The sequence below is a fragment of the Aquarana catesbeiana genome, unplaced genomic scaffold, assembly GCF_042186555.1.
Source record: "Aquarana catesbeiana isolate 2022-GZ unplaced genomic scaffold, ASM4218655v1 unanchor211, whole genome shotgun sequence".
NCBI classification, from domain to species: Eukaryota; Metazoa; Chordata; class Amphibia; order Anura; family Ranidae; genus Aquarana; species Aquarana catesbeiana.
In genome coordinates this window covers 2,118,520-2,139,834 of record NW_027362637.1, presented here as the reverse complement: position 1 = coordinate 2,139,834, position 21,315 = coordinate 2,118,520, and the positions used below count along the sequence as shown (strand labels likewise).

The 21,315-nt window shown below is 46.5% G+C and overlaps 1 protein-coding gene across 2 annotated transcripts in view; it reads left to right on the top strand.

Moving 5' to 3' along the window:
- The window catches only part of IAH1 (isoamyl acetate hydrolyzing esterase 1 (putative)), a 55,263-nt gene that overhangs the window by 15,673 nt on the left and 18,275 nt on the right, over window positions 1–21,315 (top strand). For both annotated transcript variants that reach the window (XM_073611129.1, XM_073611131.1), the window contains one exon: window positions 19,819–19,967. In XM_073611129.1, coding sequence (XP_073467230.1) covers window positions 19,819–19,967 — 149 coding nt within the window. The remainder of the gene's footprint in view (window positions 1–19,818; window positions 19,968–21,315) is intronic.

The window sequence follows — 21,315 nt, the reverse complement described above, 5'->3', positions numbered from 1 at the left end:
AAATACCCCAACTCCTCCTTACACCACACAAAAGGGAATTTAGGTTGGATTGCCTGCTGCTCTTCCGTCGATGTAGTTATATTCAAGATCTCAGATTTAGCCATATTTATTTTAAAGTTTGTTAATTTCCCATACCGATTCAACTCCTTCAACAATATCAGGATTGCTGTTCTGGGATTGGAAATATAGAGAAGCAAATCATCCGCGAACACGGCTACTCTATACTCCCTTTCTCCCACCCGGATTCCTTTAATATCTGATTTTTTGCGGATTGCAGCTAGTAGTGGTTCCAATTCTATTATAAACAAAATTGGAGAGAGGGGGCAACCCTGTCTTGTCCCATTAAATAGTTCAAGGGGAGAAGACAGGGTTCCATTTATTCTGATTCTGACTGTTGGGTGATGGTAGAAGGAGGAGATCCATCTCATCATCCTCTCCCCCAACCCTAGGTGTTTCAATGTTTCAAACATAAACCCCCATTCACTCTGTCAAAAGGCTTTTCGGCATCAATTGACATAAGGACCGCCGGGGTGCCCCTCCCAGTTGCTTCCTGCGTCAGAAAAATAGATTTCAGAGAGTTCTCTCCCCTCCCTCCCTGGCACAAACCCCACCTGATCTTTATGGATCCACATTTGATAGCCATGGTTTCAATCTTTCTGCTATTATTTTGGCAAATATCTTTATATCTGTATTTAATAGCTATATTAGCCTATAACTCCCTGGGGATGCTGAATCCTTCCCTTCTTTCATAATAAGAGTAATATGTGCCAGTAATGACTCTTCACGGAACATCTCTCCTTCTCCCAGTGCGTTTAAATAATCGCACAATTTAGGAACCAAGAACTTAGAAAACCTTTTATAATATAAAATAGAGTATCCATCATGGCCCGGGCTTTTTCCCAGGGCTATATTTTTTATCGCTCTATCCACCTCCTCCTGAGAGATAGGGGCTTCAAGATGTTCCATCTCTTCCTTCGCTGCCCTGGGAAGGTCTAGGTCCTGCAGATACTCCCTCGCTACTATCTTCCGCTCCTCCTTATCGTCCCCGCTCTGATTCATATTATATAGAGCACTAAAATAGGAATTAAATATTTTTGCGATTTTAGGGGAAGAAAATTCTATCTCTCCCTCATCGTCCCTAATCTTGGGTATAAAAGCCCTATTCTTTTTTTCTTTTACCCTTCTCGCCATCCACTTTCCAGATTTGTTACTCCACTGGTATCTTTCCTTATTTACTGAATGAAAAACACATTTCCTCTCCTGTCATAACAACTCCTCTATCTCTCTTCTTTTTACTGTTAATTCTTGCCTTTCTGGGATCCCTTTAGGTCTCGTTCTTTGCTCTAGTTCCTGTATCTCTCTATATAAAAGGGCCATCTTTTTTCCCCTTTCTTTCTTTTTCCCCACTCCAATCCCAATCAAGATCCCCCTTATAAAGGCTTTATGTGTTTACCAGAGAGTTGCCTTAGATATTTCTGCCGTGTCGTTAATCTCGAAAAAGACCTCCAGTTCCTGCTCTATCCTTTTAATTGATTCAGGGTCCTGGATAAGGGAGTCATTCAATTTTCAATTTTTCCCCGTTAAAGTATCCCCCGATATTTCCAGATTTTCACTGGGGCATGGTCGGATAAGGTAGTTGCTTTAATTTCTGCTCCCTTAAAGGGGTTGTAAAGGTAAAAAATTTTCTCCCTTCGCCTTTCAGGACAGCACCTTGGAGAGAGCGTAGCTCCACCTCTTAGACAGGAAACACTGCGTGACAACGCCCCTTTAAAAGCAGCTGCTTCCACCATGCCATCAGTTTTAGTGTTTCCTCCGCCATGGTGGAAGCACTGCTTGGGGAACCAGAGGGGCTGCGCTCTCTCCAAGGAGAGGGTTTTGGCAGGACCTCCACGTTTGGGTACTCAGACCAACCCAGCTCCTTCCCTTACGTGAGGAGGGTGCTCCGGTGTCCTTTCCTTCTCCGGCTCACAGGAGTAATGGTCTGCCGGAAGTTTTCCACCCGGGGTGTTCGGGGGGCCGCGGTTGTGCTCAGTAAGAGCGTCCATGCCAGGCCTCTGCATGGCGGCGCCGAATCCCGGACAGCAGGTGATGTCAGTTCCGGTGGGCGGATACTTCCGGCGGGGCGTAGCAGCGATTGGTTCCTGCTGCTGGAACGCAGGAGGAAGGGGCGGGTCCTCTGGCCGGGACTTCCTTTTGTTTGGCACATGGAGCCTAGTACACAGTGCAGCAGCTGCGGATTGCACTATGGAGACAGCGGAATCGTCAGCAGCAATGGCGGATGCAGGCGCCCAGGTTCCCGGCCAGGCCCAGGTAGGAGAGGTGCGGTGGCACCTCTTTCCTTTTATATCACTGGGTGTTTTATCTTTGATGTGGTTATTCAAAACCTGCTGCTGTCTGCTATGGGGTAACAGTTTCCATTAGCAGTTCAGCAAAGGAGTGAGACTCTGGGCACTTAGGGTGTTGGCTGGAGGTACTACTTTTCTCTGAAGCCTTAGTTCTAAAGGACCTGGGTTTTTTCTTGTTTCTCTGTTTCAGAAAGCTACTGCCAAATCAGAGAGAACAGGGAGAAAGTGCCCCTCATGCAAAAATCCTTTAAGGGACTCTTGGCCCAAACCACTGTGCAAATCCTGCATTGTGGATTTAGTAAAAGAAGAATCCTCACAAGAGTGCAAAGAGCTCTTATCTTCTGTGAGGAAGGAGTTAGCAGAGGCCCTAGGGACAGTGCGTTCCCTTGTAAAGCACGGCCAGAGTTCCAGCCAAGAGCAGAGTTCTCACTCCAGTTTCCCTCAGTCCACTTCCAGACAGGTGGAAAGTGAGTCGGAGGAGGAAAGGGAAAGCATTCCACCCTCAACCATTGATTCTGAGGAGGAGGAGGTGGAAGAAGAGTCAAGATCATCTAGATATAAGCTGTCACTTGAGGAGGTGGATGAATTACTCAAGGCAATTTATACTACCCTGGAGATCCAGGAAGAAAAGGCTCAGCTGTCTGTGCATGATAAGATGTACCTGGGGCTGGAGGAAATTAAACACAGGGTGTTCCCTGTGCATAAAGTGTTAACAGACACTATTAAAAAGGAATGGAAGAACCCAGAGAGAGGACAGTTTTTTTCTAAAACCCTCAAAAGGAGGTTTCCTTTTGAGGAGAATGAGGAACTATTGTGGAATAAAAAACCAAAAATAGACGCTGCCTTTTCTCAAGTATCTAGGAAGACTGATTTAGCTTTTGAGGACATGGGTATTCTCAAAGATGCTATGGATAAGAGGGCAGATGGGCTACTGAAGAAAGCCTGGGACTCATCTCTAGCTAATCTTAAGCCAGCAATGGCGGCTACGGTTGTGGCTAGGAATCTGGAGTGCTGGTTAGAGCAACTTAAAAATCATGTTGTGGCAGGTACCTCCAGAAAGGACTTATTGGAGTCCTTCCCTACCCTGCTTAAGGCAGTAAAATATATGGCAGATGCCTCTGCAGAATCTATCAGGATGTCAGCCAGGTCCTCTGCGCTTGTTAACTCAGCAAGAAGAGCACTCTGGCTAAAGACCTGGTCAGGGGATTCAGCTTCTAAAGTAAAACTGTGCGGAATTCCCTTTTCAGGAGACCTGATGTTTGGGCCAGAACTAGAGACTGTCCTTGACAGGACAGCAGACAAGAAGAAAGCTTTCCCACAGAAGAAGAAAACGGTACAGCAGAGGAAAAATTTTCGTCCTTTTCGACAAACCGATAAGGAAAAGGACCACACACAGAAGAGACCCTGGTCTTCTCAGAGAGGAAGAGGTAGAGGTGGGGTACTCTTTAGAACCCCAGAACAAACCCCTAAAAAACAATGACCATCTAGTAGGGGGGAGACTACAGGACTTCTTACCAATCTGGTAAAAAACAACAAAGAGTCCTTTTGTTCTGGGGTTAATCAAAAAGGGTTATCAATTGGAATTCTCACAAAGCCCCCCAAGTCGGTTTTACATCACAAACCTGCCAAAGGATCGGGAAAAGGCTCTGGCCATGAAGTCTCTGTTACAGGAACTGATGCAACAGAAGGTCATTTCCCAGGTTCCGAAAGATCAAGAGGGGAAGGGGTTTTACTCCCACATTTTTATGGTCAAAAAGCCATCAGGAAAGTTCCGCCTGATTCTCAATTTAAAGGTTCTAAATCGATCCATAAAATACAAAAAATTCAGGATGGATACGATTTTCTCAGTAAGGAATTTGCTAACCCCCAAATGTCATATGGCTTCCATCGATTTGAGAGATGCCTATCTCCATATACCAATAGCGCCCCCATCACAAAGGTTCCTGCGTCTTGCAGTCAATCTGGGGGGAGGGGAGATTTGGCACCTGCAGTTTCGGGCTCTGCCTTTCGGTCTTTCCTCTTCTCCCAGGGTATTCACAAAAGTGATGGCGGAATCTTTGGAGCCCCTGAGACTGAAGGGGATTTCAATAGTACCCTATTTGGACGATCTGCTACTGTTTGCAGACTCAAGGGGTCAAGTAGAGGTCAACCTACAGACAGTTCAAACACATTTAAGAGGTTTGGGATGGCTTCTCAATCTTCAGAAGTCAAACTTAATTCCATCTCAAAGGGTAAGGTTTCTGGGGTACGAAATAGACTCGATAGAACAGAAAATTTTTCTACCCCAGGAGAAAATAGAGAAGATGCAGTTGACCCTGATAACACTTCAATCCAACGCAGAGATCTCTGTAAGACAAGCCATGTCTGCTCTGGGTCTGTTGACAGCAGCAATTCCTTCGGTACAGTGGGCCAGATTGCATTCCCGTCCTCTGCAATCGGATATCCTGATGAATTGGTCATACCAGGAACCTCTGGAGAAGAAATTCAACTTGGGGGCAAGAGCAAAAAGGTCTCTCTGGTGGTGGAGGAACCTAGGAAACGTTTCAAAAGGGCTTCCTTGGGTCTTTCCGGTAACCAGAAGGCTGACTACAGATGCCAGCGCCTGGGGATGGGGAGCTCACCTGGAAGAAAAAACGGTTCAGGGAGTTTGGACCAAACCAGAAGCAAGAAGATCTTCAAATTGGAGAGAGTTAAAGGCTGTTCACTTAAGCCTCCTCTCCCTCCAGGAATTTCTAGTGAATCAACATGTCCAAATATTGTCAGACAATATGACGACAGTATTATATTTAACAAAGCAAGGGGGCACAAAAAGCAAAACCCTAATGGGTCTAGCGCATCAGATCCTAAGATGGGCAGAGAACAATGTGGCCTCTCTATCAGCAGTCCATCTAAAGGGGACGGAAAACACCTTAGCAGATCTCCTCAGCAGGAAAGAAATAAGGGAAGCAAAGTGGTCTCTCAATCAGGAATTATTCGAAAAGATTTCCAAGAGTTGGGGTCATCCCCAAGTGGACCTCTTTGCAAAAGAGGAAAATGCAAAAATACCAGTCTTCTTCTCTCTTCAGAGACAGGATCAAGCTCTCGGAGTAGATGCGTTAGCTCACAAATGGGACTTCCATCTGTCCTACGCTTTTCCCCCGTTCCAACTGATACCAAAGGTGTTAGCCAAATTCAGATTGGAGTCCACGGAGCTAATATTAATAGCTCCTTATTGGCCAAAAAGACCCTGGTTTTCAACCTTGATGAACCTCTCAGTGAAACCTGCTTGGAGATTACCAATCAGGACAGACCTGTTGAGTCAGGGCCGAATTCTCCATCCAGATCCAGCTTACCTCAAACTAACAGCTTGGTTTCTGAAGAACAAATCTTAAGACGAAAGGGTTTATCAGAGAGGCTTATTTCTACCCTTCTTGCAAGTAGAAAAAAAGTGACGAGAGACATTTACTTTAAAGTCTGGAAGATCTATAATTCTTGGTGTTCCAGTAAAAACTTTGATTTTCGTACCACATTTTCAGTTTTGGAATTTCTTCAAGAGGGATTGGAGAAGGGGTTAGCAGCAAGTACGCTCAAGACGCAGGTAGCTGCTTTATCAGTTTTTTTGGAAAGAACCCTGTCAGGGGAACCTTTAATAATCAGATTTTTTAGGGCAATGGCAAAAGTAAAGCCTAGACCTGTTGTTAGTTTTCCCAAATGGGATTTATCTTTAGTTCTTCAGGGTCTAACTATGGCACCGTTTGAACCCATAGAAGAAGCATCATTACGTTTCTTGACGTTAAAGACTATTTTATTGGTAGCAGTAACTTCCGCACGTAGAATTAGTGAGTTACAAGCCCTTTCAATTAAAGAGCCCTTCATGAGATGTCTACAGGATAGGGTAGTCTTAAGGACGGATCCAGCATTTCTACCAAAGGTGGCTTCAGTTTTTCACCGTACACAGGAAATCATTCTCCCTACTTTTTGTCCTTTACCTTCGGGAGCAGGAGAAGAAGCTTTCCATACCCTTGATGTCAGGAGGTGCCTGCTTAAATATCTGGAAAGAACAAAGGAAATCAGAAAGTCATCCTCACTCTTTGTTTTAATGGAAGGTACTCACAAAGGAGGTAAAGCTTCCAAAAGCACCCTTGGAAGATGGTTAAAGCAGGCCATCAAAGAGGCATACATATCTTTGGGTCTGGAACCTCCGGAAGGGGTATTACCTCATTCTACTCGAGCAGTGGCGGCATCATGGGCAGAAAGGGCTGGGGCATCTCCTGAGCAAATCTGCAAGGCTGCCACATGGTCCAGTTTTTCGACCTTCATAAGGCACTACCGCTTGGATCTACTATCAGCCTCGGACCAATCATTTGGTAGGAAGGTTTTGCAGGCAGTAGTCCCACCCTGAAGTAAGTTTCTCGGTTATCCTCTCCAAGGTGCTGTCCTGAAAGGCGAAGGGAGAAAACCTTAGTTAGACTTACCGGTGACGGTATTTCTACGAGCCTTTCAGGACAGCAGCCTACTTCCCTCCCTTGGTTATCATATGTAAAGTATAATTATAGGACCTGGTAATTGTCTGATTATATTTTCCAGCATGTCGGAGGATTTCTCGGTAACAACTGATGGCATGGTGGAAGCAGCTGCTTTTAAAGGGGCGTTGTCACGCAGTGTTTCCTGTCTAAGAGGTGGAGCTACGCTCTCTCCAAGGTGCTGTCCTGAAAGGCTCGTAGAAATACCGTCACCGGTAAGTCTAACTAAGGTTTTTCACCTTAATGCATTCTATGCATTAAGGTGAAAAAACTACTGACAATACCGCCGCCCCCAGCTCCCCCGTTTTACTTACCTGACCCCTCGAAAGTTGGCTGCTCGTTCCCGACATCCATTCCGCTGCTCAGCCTGGCCGCTGATTGGCTACAGTGGATGGATTGGAAGCAGCGCAGCCATTGGCTCGCGCTGCTGTCAATCACATCCAATGACGCGGCGCGCTGGGAGGCGGGGCCGAGTGATACAGCGAGCGGCTATAGCCGCCGGCTGTATCACGGGAGCGCGCCCGCAACAACTAACCACCATGCGAGGGAGCTCGCATTGAGGTGTTTAGTTCTTGCGGGGAGGAGCTGAAACAGCCGCCGAGGGACCCCAGAAAAGCAGGTTCGGGGCCACTCTGTGCAGAACGAGCTGCACAGTGAAGGTAAGTATAACATGTTTGTTATTTTTAAAAAAAAAAAAAAATAAAAAAAAAAAAAAAAACTTTAAGGCATGGTACCATGGTGTTCTATTAAAATATAATCAATCCTTGAAAATGTCCGATGGACAGGAGAATAAAAGGTATAATCTTGTTTCCTTGGGTGACTAATCCTCCATGCATCAACTGAAAATCCAACAATACTTTTTTTTTTATTGCCCTCTGCCTTTGAACTGTGGATCTAAGAGCACCCCCTGAATTATCTACTCTTGGGTCGATACTCCAGTTTAAATCACCTGCAATAATTAATTTGCCTTCCTTAAAAACTTCAAGTTTTTTCAGTATTCTCTTTAGAAATTTATCGGGGTCCTTATTCGGAGAGTAAATGTTCGCTATTGTACACATCATATTAAACAATTTCCCCTTTACAAAGAGGAACCTTCCCTCTGGATTGGCCAGACGCTCCTCGTCCACAAACATCATTGTCCTATCAAATCCAATGGCAACACCCCTTGAGTGCAGTGATGTGTCTTCAAAGAACCACTTAGGGAATTGGTGTGACGATAATCTACACCCCGAAGCATGCGTAATATATGTTTCCTGGAGACACACCACATTTGCACCCAGGAAATGCAACTCATTGTTTACTTTATACCTTTTTTTGCAGTGTTTAATCCCCTTACATTATACGTAACCCAATTCACCATCACCAGGTAAGGAGCGTCTGCTCGACCGGAGGAGGTACCCAGAGAGGAGAGAGAGGAAAAAAAAGGGGTACAAAACCAAACCCTCCCCAACCCCCCGGCCTCCCCCCACCACCACCCCCCCTTCCTTCTGGAACAGAACACCTGAAAAGGCTGGACAGATGCCCTTTGTCTGTTCAATTTATGGACCTGGCCAGCATCATCCCGATGTCGCCTCATCTCCATATCTTCCAAAGGGCTCCCGCCTCTGACCCCTCTAGGTCCCCCCAACCCCTCCCCCCGCATCCCCTCTCACCCCACCACTCCTGTTCTTTATTTAATTGCCATCTTCCCTTTTTCCTCACTATTTTTCTTTAACATTAAGTACTACAACAATATGGGGCCTCTTCCCCTTCTCGCACCCCCACCACCCCCTTTATTCCATCTCAAGTTACTTTGAGGGAGAAATACTCCTTCCTCCTCCCCCCATCCTGGTATGGGAGGAGTTGGAATGTCCAATTTATCACAAAAGTCCACCAGATGCTCTGGGAATTTCAGGACTGCAGTTTGGCCATCTTTTTTTCCTTTCAGGCAGGCTGTGAACCCCCATTGATGACATATATCCGATGCCCTCATTAACTCGGTTAAGGGTTTAAGAAGTCTCCTTCTCGTTAGTCTCGGCAGACAAGTCTGAGAAAACCTGTAGTCTTGCTCCTTCAAAAGACATTCCCGGTAAATTCCACATTTTTTCCATAATTTTTGATTTTTCTTCCACAAACCTCACTATCACATCTCTCGGGCTCTCTGTCCTTTGGGTGGAGTATCGTGTAATCCTATGGACTCTGTCCACTTTCAGGGCCTCTGTCACTTCTCTCTCCAATAGAGGATTAAACAACTACTGTATTACTTTTATCAGTTCCTCATTATTATATTTCTCTGGGAGGCCTTTGATTCGCAGATTTTTGCATCGGCTCCGATTCTCTTGGTCCTCCAATTTATAGAGAAGACTTCTATTTGCTCTTTGGAGGGAATTAATTTGTTCCTTTTATGTCCTCAAGTCATCCAATCTGCCCTCTATCTTTTCCACCCTTCCTAGGACTTGCCTGATATCTGTCCTTACTGTGGCAATGTCCTCTTTTAGTGACACTTTCATCTTTGTCAGCATCTCTGCTAACATCTCTTAAATTTGCGGGACTCCCTCCTGAGTTGTTGATTGCATGCATCCTTTCCTCAATGATCCCCCCCCCCCACCTCTCTTCCTCTGTGCCCCATCTTGGGCCTTAGAGCTTCCCTGGGAGTTGTTTCCATCGCTTCTTGGCCGAGCAGTCTTTACATCATTTGCTTTCCCTGCTTTATTCTCCTCTTCCACCGCCTTTTGCCTGTTCTTCCCTGAGCGCATTGGGGCACCCAACCTGGGGCTACCATGCCCTTCTTCTGCTATGCTGGTATCTGCAGACATGTTTTATTTGTTTTCCCCCTCATTTCCATTGATTTATTCACTTGCTCAAAGTATTGTTTTTATTCAGCACTAAATTAACATCTGGGAATGCTCAGGTAATGGGGGTAAGGACATTCAGAGATAAGTCACAGTCAACTTAATATAAAGTAAAACTCCCCTCTGAATCACCGCACACAGTTTCCGTATCTGTCCCCTTACCTCTTGAGTCCCTTTGTTATGCCACAAAGATGGAAAAGAAAGTTAATTTCCAGGCTAGGCGTATTGTGATGTAGTATCCAGTGAGTAAACAGTCCCAAAGTATACTTCAAATCTCCTGCTATTCATCTACATCACCAGAGGGGGGGGGGCATAGGCTCCATAACAGTCTATTACCAGCATTAAATGGATACTTCTAATCATTTGCAAGTACGTTTCTCTGCCACACTCCGGGTGGTCTCCAGCCCCTTTTTTTCAGAAGTCTAAGGCAGTGTCCTCTCCCATAGAATCAATTAATCTCACCTCCTCCACGGTTAACAGCGAGATCCTGCAGCAGTGGACCCCCTCTTTCCAGCCACGATATCACCGCCTCGATCCAGCCAGGTAAGGGAGCCCCACAGGGCATCACCTCTGATGTCTGAGCCGCAAGGCTTCACCAGCAGGGGGGTCGGAAGGCATCCGGGGTCACGGAGCAGGGGAGGGGGCCCAAACAAATCCCACCACACTCAGCCAGTGCTGAGCTCTATAGTCCGCCTATCCAGAGCGGGGGTTTCCGAGCGGAGCGGGTGCCGTCATTCAGTGCTGAGAACTTGGTTTCTCAGCATGTCGGCATCGGGCAGCAGAGCGGGGATCTGGGCTGTGCCGAGGCTTCTGGTGCGTGCCTACGTGTCAGCGCTCCACCCCCTACTTGTCATCCCTCCTATTGTCCTGGAGTTCTTCTTTAAATATATCAGGGATACAGCAGAACTTTCTACAGACAATTTGAACCTGACCTATTAATTGAATTGTATCTATTTTCACTGTGGTTTCTACAACCCCAGGCATATTATTACTAAATGTGTTTTGTGTTTAATCCAAAATGTAATTCTGTTGTCATGTGCAGCTCCAGGATGTCAGAGGTGTGTCTTTCTTGGGCAGCAAGAGGCTATAACATAAAGGGAACCTGTCAGCAAATGTAGCAGCATTACTTGATGGTGCAGGCACCAAGGCTGTAGAATAGAGAAAATAAATATTTATTTTCTCTGCTTCACTACATAGTAAGTGACTGTATAACAATGACAGCTGTGTCAGTTACCATGTTGCTATCCTCACAGGTTCTTTTTAAAGTGCTTAATAGCAGGGACCAAAAGAACGGCCCCTTCTGTGCTCCTCTATGATTTAGCTTCACTTTCCTGGGCCCAACATTGCTAGACTCCACCATCTGCCATCCCCCTTTCCAATAAGACTGCTTCATTAGGCAGTGATGGTGCTTTGATTGTACAGGGTAATAGAATTTGGTGGAGCAAAGCCAAGAAGTCAGTCCTGACTAACAAAGTGAAACTTTAAAGAGGAAGTAAACCCTGATGGGTTTACTTCCTCTTTGTTTCCCTGCACCGCATAGTAGCCCATTATGTGTCACTTACCTGACACAGGAGCCTGCGATGTCACCGCTGTCCCCTCTTCCACGAAGCGTCTATCTTCCTTCTGGGTATCGCGGCTCCGGCGCTGTGATTGGCCGGAGCCGGACCTGCACGCCGTTGTCTACAGCACATGAGCCGTAGACATCGGTGCCTGTCTTTTGCAAATATCTCCTAAACCATGAAGGTTTAGGAAATATTTCTTGCACCTACAGGTAAGCCTTAATCTAGGCTTACCTGTAGGTAAAAGTGGTCTGTAAGGGTTTACAACCACTTTTTTACAGCCAAGGAAGCTGCCATCTTGGCCTCTGTTTGATCCACAGTTGCCATGACGCTGTACTTGCCATCAATTAGGATCCCAGCCATTTGATGGCTTGACAGTTTAGTTGAAAAAACAAGTGACTCTGATTATTTTGGGAAACCGTTAAATCGATGTATTTAGTTCTGCTTTAAAGCAGAACTATACTTCCCTCCTCTCCAGCAATGTGACTTCCACAAGCTCCCTTGCTGGTGCCAACATCTACCCTCGATCTTCTGGGTCCGGGGTCTTCAGGCAACTTGATCGACCAGGCCTTGAGTTGCTCAGTGTATATTTTCAGGAAGACTCCACACAGGCAGGTAAGAATCCTTTATTGCAGAAAAAACATGATACATCTCTACTGCAATAAATAACCTACCTGTTAGTACATTTTTAGATGTTCCACTTAATCAGAGAGGAGAACATGTTTTGGATGGTATCTTACGGTATCTGCTGATGGGCAGGGATTTTAGTTGAATTTCATGCTTACTTCAGATACACATGATATTGTATCTAGAGTATGAAAAATTTGGGTGGGAGGGCGTGGCTTAGCAATGGCCGAGTGAGGAAGCATTTTCTGTGAGCTCCTGGTATTGCCCCTCGGTATCCCACTATTTGACGGCTTTTCGTTACTATATACAAGGCATGATATCTACTAAAAGATACAAGACACGTTCTTCAGTCAGCGGTTCCAGCTTTCTGACCCCCCGGAGGGGTATTAAGCGCTATTTCAAGGACCAGCAGAAGACATCTCCAGGCGCCATCGCTACGTCGCCTCGTGGTCTAGCCCAGAGCGGGATGAACAAAGCAGACTTACCGGTCCCACCGCACACATCCAAGGCCTCAGATTCGGTGTTTGACTTCCCAGAGACACCCAGAGCAGACATGGCGAGTTCGTCACAGAGGCACAGTGGCATTCCGGAGGACCTTCGGAGCATTCTTCAAACACTACCTACCAAGGCGGATATCGAGGCCTTGCCCTCTAGATCCGACATGGAGTCCCTCATCCTCAGACTGGAAGAGGCACACAGCAGAGATATGCAGGAGCTGAGGACAGAGGTACAAGACCTCACAGCCAAGGTAGACTCTAATGACCTGACGGTATCATCCCTCACACAGCGGGTTCTGGCACTGGAGAGGGCACAAGAGACACAGACATCACAGGCGGTAGACCTACAACTTCATTTGGAAGATTTGGAGGACCGCAGTCGCCGCAATAACCTGCGGCTGCGAGGCATCCCCGAAACCACAACCGCAGAAGACCTGGCAACATCGGTCACGGCCATTTTTCACAAGCTCCTGGGCACAGCTCCGCCGCTTTTGGAATTAGACCGAGTGCATAGAACACTGGGCCCCAAGCCGACCGATCCGGAGAGACCCCGGGATGTTCTGTGTCGGCTCCACCGTTATACCCAGAAAGAACTCCTTCTGAGGAAAGCATGGGATCAAGGTGAGGTGGATTGGGACGGTGCTATGATTAAAATCCTCCCTGACCTATCCAGAGCAACGCTTCAGAGGAGAGCGCTGCTGAGACCGGCTCTGGAGCTTGCCAAACGCCACGGCTACACATATCGCTGGGGATACCCGCTGGCGGTCACATTCCGAAAGGAATCTTCCTTCTTCACCCTACGCACCCCACGTGAACTGCCAGCTTTCTTTGAGTTCCTAACCGCAGAGCCGATTCCGGTACCAGACTGGCTGGCGTTCGTCCCAAACCCGAGGAACCGAATAGGCAACGATCCCCGCCGGAACCAGCTGCCACCACGCCAACAGAGAGCTCGCAGGAGAAACCGCTCACCCTCGGCTGAGGGGAGGAGGGAACCCTGAGCATGGATCTTCACGGCAATACAAACAGCCCCATAAGTTTGTTCTTTAGAAGGGAGTTTCATGTCCCCCTCCTGTGTTGGGCAACCTTTTGTTGTGGTTTTTTTTTTTTGTTTTTTTGTTTTTTTGTTTGTGCCTGCCTACAGTATGCTGCCTCCCAGATTCCTTCGATTCACACATTGCTGTTGACACCTAGCAAGTGCCAGCTGTCCTGCTGTGTAAATCCCAAAGCTGTCTGACATGCGCATAGCGCCAACGCTCCAAAAGAAAGGGAGGGAAGTCATGGGAGAACTCTCATGGAGAAACTTTAGTTTTCAGTGACACATATCTGCACAATGCCGATAACTGGATCTAGAAAGAGCAATCTACCCGTACACCACTGGCGAAAAACTATACAAGCTGATTAAGTCGGGACTTTCCCTGCTGGAGCCAAACGAAAGCCTGAGGAACAGCGAAGAAGAATAGGGTCAGCATGGTCATCCGGGCTATGGGACACTTTCAACAGGTATAAGGCTCTGTTTGTGACTTTCCTTGACTGACTCAGTTCGTATCGGGCCAGACCCCCTGTCTTAGGTATAACACTGGGGAGGGAGATGGCATAAGACTTGGTAACACTGGGTTTACCAGCCTCATTTCAAATGGAGATAGCCGCGAACCATGACACTTAAAAGGATGAGTGAGGGAAGGATTAGAGCTGATAGCGGTCTCCATGACTGTGGCCTCTGAATGATCCACCTTACACAGCCATAAGATAAATATGGACAGCTAGGATAGCATGTTTAAGTTTAATGACAGGCAAACTACAGTTTTAGAAGTTGCAGTTTTAGAAGTTGGGTGCTGCTTGTAACCTATAGAAGTATATGACACAACTGGTACAAACATACATACAGCCTGCATAATAATAATATATGTTATACTATACCAGAGCCGAATTTTGTGCCTTCAATTTAATATGGATTCTGACCGTCATAGAACAAACGCAGACAAATACCACGTTAATAAGGGATGCAGAGGGGTAGCCAGCGAACTCCTTACTGGCTATTTCTCTCCACTACCCTAATTAGGCCTGCGCTCGATTGCTGGACTTGTTCCAGTGAGCGTCTTAGCACAAGTGTGCTACTTACATAGAAAACATCTTTTGTTTTAGACTGGTGTTTACTAGTCTTTGACCCCTCTCTCTTCTTCTTTACTGTTCTACGTCTCTCTCTCTCTTGAGCTTCTGCTTCACACTACCTCTACACCCTCCCCCTCCTTCCCTTTCCTTTGGTCCAGGTTTTTTATTTTTCACGGGAGACATGGAGTCGGTGAATGTCTTCTCATTGAACGCTAAGGGCCTAAATGTGCCGGAAAAACGGTGCATGTTACTACAGGACCTAAAACGCCATAAGACAGACCTAGCCCTAATACAGGAAACACATTTCAAAGAGGGCGGTCTCCCTGTCTTGAGGAGTAGGCACTTCCCGGCGGTGTATCACGCCACAAATGGATCCACTAAAACCCGTGGAGTATCCATATTAATCTCCAACAGAGTACCCTGGAAATGTGCGGATACAAGGTATGATCCAGGGGGGAGGTATCTGTTCCTCAGGGGGGAGATTGGAGGCGTCATGGTGACCCTTGCAAACATTTACGCACCAAACACCCAACAAGACAATTTTCTGGTTAAAGTGTTAGAAGACCTGGTGACATTTGCGAGAGGCCATCTTATAGTTGGGGGGGGGATTTGAATATCCCGCTTATCCCCTCTGAGGATACCTCATCGGGGACCTCCTCTGTCACTCCTAGGACTAGGAAGAGGATTTCTAAAGCATTACATAAGGCTGAGTTGATCGATGTATGGAGGCTCATACATCCGAACGAACGTGACTACACCTTTTACTCTAACCCTTATAAACAATATTCCAGAATCGACTACTTCCTGATACCTCACGCCCAATTACATGCCCTTAGAGACTCCAAGATAGGCTCCATCACATGGTCTGACCATACTCCAGTTCTCCTGACGTATGCTCTGACTGACAACACTACAGACAGACCAAGGACCTGGAGACTAAATGAAAGCCTCCTCCAGGACGAAGAGGTTCTTAAGGACGTAACAAGAGAATTAGAGTTTTACTTTAAACTCAATGATACCCCTGATAGTGACCCTGGTATTGTTTCGGAGGCCCATAAGGCGGTGATCCGCGGTATCCTAATCAAGCATGGGGCACATATCAAACGAGACAGATCGAAACAACTGACAGCTCTCTTACAGGACCTACACTTAGCAGAGGCAAGACACAAACATGCCCAAACACCTAAGGGAGAGGCGGAACTATTGCTCTTACGTACCAAAATCACGGATGTAATGCAATTTTTAGAGCAAAAGCTGCAATGCAAATCTGTAGAAGGGTGTCTTATGAGTCAGGGAACAAGTGTGGGAAACTACTGGCCAAATCACTCCGGGAACAACATCTTGCAAATTATATCCCCCACATAATGTCGTCCTCTGGACAGAAGATGACTCTCCCACAACAGATAGCCACGGAATTCAAAGACTTTTACTCGTCCCTATATAATTTACAGCGGACACCCACATCACAACCACATATAGAAGACTATTTATGTAAATCTTGGAATGCCCAAATTACCAGCCGAAGCCAGTGAGTTACTGGATGAACCCATCTCTATGGAGGAAATTCAAAGTGCAATTAAAGCCATGAAGCTAGGGAAGGCACCGGCGGGACCGGATGGCTTTACGGCCCTATACTATAAATCCCTACTTCCGTCCCTGGGAGCCCACTTACACAAATTCCTTAACTCACTGGATTCTAGCACACATATCCCCAGAGATACACTGCTAGCACATATTGCAGTAATTCCAAAAGAGGGGAAAGATGCGGGGATGTGCGGAAGCTACAGGCCAATTTCGCTACTAAATTTGGACTTAAAAATTTTCACAAAAATACTGTCCACTAGACTCCAAACATATCTCCCGTCCCTGATTCATTTGGATCAAGTGGGGTTTATCCCAACCAGAGAGGCCAGGGATAATACGATCAAAGTCCTAAACATCCTACATGTAGTTAACCAACATAAGACCCCTTGCATCTTCTTGAGCACGGACGCGGAGAAGGCCTTCGACAGGGTGGATTGGCGTTACATGATCTCGGTCCTAAAACATATAGGTCTTGGAGGCAGGATGCTGACTTGGATAGAATCACTATACTCCAATCCCTCGGCACGTGTCCGTGCTAATGGGATACTGTCGGCTCCCTTTGCAATTCGGAACGGGACCCGCCAGGGATGCCCCCGTCCCCACTTTTGTTCGCCCTGTCGTTGGAACCTTTTCTGCGGACTGTGCGCGCTCATCCGGACATAGCGGGTGTGAATGCGGGAGGGTCACAACAGAAAATAGCGGCATATGCAGATGACATGCTGTTTACTCTCACCAACCCAGTAATCTCCCTGCCCAACCTACTCCAAGAATTTGAATCCTATGGTAAAATATCCAATCTGAAGATCAATTTTAACAAATCGGAGGCAATGGGGGTGGGGATGTCCCCGCGCCATATCTCTGCTCTTCTTCAAAATAGCTTCAAATTTAGATGGACCACCACAGCACTAAAATATCTTGGCACATACATTCCCCCGAAATTATCCCAGACATTCGGCCTAAACTTCCCTCCGCTTCTAACTAGGGTCAGATCCCTTCTCTCCACTTGGAACACAGGTCTATACACCTGGTTTGGTAGATGTAACATCCTGAAGATGTGCATTCTGCCAAAATTCTTGTACCTGTTACAAGCGTTACCAGTCCATATACCCTCGCACTATTTTGTCCAGGCTAGTGCCCTTTTTTTCAATTTTATTTGGGCACACAAGAGACCCAGACTCAATAAAAGACTACTCACACTACCTAAAACATATGGAGGTCTTGCGGTACCAGACCTCCACAAATACCATCAAGCAACCCACCTGACCAGAATTATTGACTGGAACCGCCACCAATCCACGAAGTTATGGACACAATTAGAACAGAGCCAGTGCCCCGTACCATTAAACAGGGCCACCTGGTGTCACGTCTTCCTACCGGAAAAAGTGAAGAGGCACCCCTTAATAGGGGTCACCACACGAATTTGCGCATCGCTTTTTGCTCATGTACACCTCGCTCCGTTTGGTTCCCCACTGCGCCCAATATTGGGCACTCCAGAATTTAGCCAGGGGTATACCGATCCAATCTTTAAATCCCTGTGCAATAAGGGTCTCTCGCAAGCATCCCACTTCATTATAAATGGAAATTGGGTCTCTGTTACCGACCTCATGCGACCGGAAGGCCCGTTCAGTTTAGATTTCTGGAGGGCTCAACAGCTTAGCCACTTCCTTAGATCTCTCCCTTCTTCGAAACAATTTGAACGTGCGCTGACCACCTACGAATTATACTGCACGGAAGAGGGTGCTCTACCCCATTCATTATCGTTGACATACCAGCTGTTAAACATTCCCCCAGATAACTTTCAGTTACCCACTCTGGAGGCGTGGGAAAGAGACTTACAGTGTACCCTTTCATCAAAACAAAAACAGAACATTCTACACTTTACATTTAAGTCCTCAATATGTACTAAGACACAAGAAACAAACTACAAATTACTCACCAGATGGTACAACACACCTGCAAAGTTACAAAAATTCTTCCCATCCTCATCAAGACTCTGCTGGAGATGTGGTGAAGAATCGGGTACGATTCTCCATGTGTTCTGGTCCTGCCCTAGGCTGGAGCAGTTTTGGAGATCTATACAACAGACCATACAAAAGTTCACAGAACGCCCCGTTGCAGCTGACCCTTCCACCTTTCTGCTCCACGCAACCACCATGTCCAGAAAGGCATACAAAAAATCCCTGACCCGTCATCTTTTAGATGCGGCAAAGGCTTGTATCCCACTGCTATGGAAATCTACTAGGACCCCAAGTATGGGTATGTGGCTTAGAAAGGTGGAGGATGTTAGGAAAATGGAGGATCTTATCCTCACAGCGCGCAACCAAAAAGAACAATATGTTAGGACCTGGACAGGATGGATGCTATATATATTTTCAGATGAGGGCCATGCTCTTTTATCGGACTCAAGAAATACAGTAGACGGCTAATCAGAGGTAGCTGTCACAGGACATACTAGCTCGCCGACTCCGTACACCCCTCTTCCCCCCTCCACTTGCCCCGCTCCCCCGTCTTCCTCTCCCCCTGCTCTTTCCTTTCTTTTTCTTCTCTTTGCCTCTCATTTATTTCTTCTCTATAATTCTATTGACTTAGTACTATATTTTGAAAAGAGGAAAATGGCAGGAAAAAAAAGGGCTTCCTAACCTGAGAAGAGTAATAAAACAGAGCGGTAGACTTTTGCATGTCTATATCCCTTATGTCTTTTCTTTATTGATACATATGAGACTCTGTATTGGACTTCATCATTATTGTTCTGTTATTTGCATGGGTGCTTGAGGCTGCGCCCTCAATGCACGTTTATGTCCAAACTGTATTATATGGCCCTTGGCCTTCCTGCTTCTGAATAAACTTTTATTTGAAAAATTTGGGTGGGTTACTTCAAATGTCCCTTCGGTTCTTAATGTAGAGATCAGTGTCACTATTGGACTCCCAATATTCCACCAATATCCAATAGAAAAAACGATGGGACACGTTCTCCAAAATGTTTTTATATCAAATGCTCTTCAAGGCCTACAATTCTTACATGCATTTCTATTGTATCTAGAATATAGTTACATTTCATTTATGTTATTTGTAAAATATATTTAAAAAAACTCTACTTAATGTAACCTCAATGTAAAGCCATGTTTTTGTTCAAATAAACACTTCTTACAGTATGAGGTTTTACCAGTGATATGGAAGAATTTAAAAGAACAGAAGCTGTGTGGTCGCTCTGCCTTCTGTTGGGGGTTGGGCACAGACATGGCATAGATCCCTCTTGGCTCCTTGTGGGAGGAGCACAGACTTGTTAGTTTAGTGCAGCCAGTCTCAACCAGGGTTCCTGCAGAGGTAGCTTGTGGTTCTTTGAGCTGTGAGTGATTGACCTTCTATGTGATGGTGCCTGCATAGTTTGGGGTCTAGAAACACTTCACAGAGCCAGCAGCATAGCACCAAGGATCTTTTTTTGCTGTACAGTCTGGCTTTCTGACCTCCACTGTGAAGGAGACATTTTTCCCACTGACCACCAATGTAAGGGGCATTCTTTCCACTGACCCCTGAATAATTAATTTTAGTAAGAGTACCGTGGTACCTGCAAATTATTTCAAGGGTTTTTACCCCTGGAGTAAAAAGTTGAGAAAGTCTGGTTTAGTGGTTGGTTTAGCAGATCAGCTAATTTGCATATAGCCATGAGATGTTGGCTGTCCTTGGATTTCTGTCCTTGGAGGTCCTCTATTTCTGGATGTGGAAGGGATTGCTATTTATACTGACATATTCTCCTGCCCCGACAGGAAGTGTGACGTCCTCAACCGTGGTCTGTCCGGCTACAACACCAGATGGGCAAAGCACATTCTTCCAAAGCTGATCGCCAAAAGCTCTGATTCTGAAACCACTGCAGCAGTCATCATTTTCTTTGGTGCTAATGACAGCTCCCTGAAAGGTAAACTAAACTGGCCAAGTGGATGTTTAATTCATGTTTCTTTCTCGAACATCACGGGACACAGAGCCTCAGTAATTACTGATGGGTTATATAGGTATCACTGGTGATTGGACACTGGCACATCCTATCAGAAAGTTCAACCCCCTATATAATCCCTCCCTCCGCAGGGATACCTCAGTTTTTACGCCAGTGTCTTAGGTGATGGACGTGTAAAGATGTCCTGTGCTGAGCTCCAAAGGGATTAACCTATATCCTATACTGGGGCAAGCCAGACGAACCGGATCCATTCCAAAGTGTCTTTCTAGGCCGAATTGGATGGTACCTGGGCCTCGTGTCCGAAGAAACAAGGTTTTACCTGTAACGCTTCTCTTTTTAGAGAGCTGGACCCCGCATATTAGAAAATGTTTTTTCTAGCCTAATTTCTAGCCGGGTGCTTTACAGGGCCAGAACTGTGGATCCCCCTATTCGTAGGAGGCCCCAGTCTCTGACGTTTTTTTCAAACGGAGCCCACCGTGAGAGGCGAAGATTGGGTCTGTATAACAGAACCCTGCGGCTGGATAAGGTAAGAGGAGATTCCACAGAATTTTTAATTCTAGTAGGTTTTCTCCTTTAAGGTAAATGCATGCTATGCCTATTGTGACCACCGGGGGCTGCCAAGAGCACATACCTTCTCATGCTGATGTCGGTCTCTGTGTTTCCACGTTGCACACGCTCCTCCGGCCAGCTCCAGGTAGAATGGGATGGGGGGATTTCTCCTCAGGAATGTTCCCCCAGGCTAGGGGGAGGCCGCAAGTATCTGTGAGGCAGTTGTACACCGCTCTATCACCGCCGCCGCCATTGTGCAGGCCCATCACTACCGGCCTCTCTCCTTCCTCCCCCCCCCCTCAGCCTTTCCTCCATATTGTGTCCAGAGGGTCGGCCAGCGCGGGAAGCGCCCATTTTTTCGAAATACGGGGGGGCGGGGCATCAGCACAGCATGCTCAGACGCCCACACAGGCCAGCTGCAGGCTATTAAAGGCACTTTGTACAGGTGCACACAGCCTTCGGAGGGACACTGAGCTGACGGTCGCATGTAAGGTGGGACACAGGCATTCTCCTAGGCAGAATTTACTTGGTAACACCAGACTGGGCATTGGGTAGCAAGGCTTTTAGCCGGACTACATCGCTCAGCAGGCAGTGTTCATTTTGTGATACCTCCACCTTGTTGCTTTGCACTATGGGTAGAAGAATTTCATCTGATTACATCTTCACTCAGTGGAAGAAAACGCACTAAGCCTTCCTCTGTCTCCCAAGACCCTCAGAAAGAGGATCTCTGGGATAAAGGAGAGGAATCCCTTTCAGAGGATCA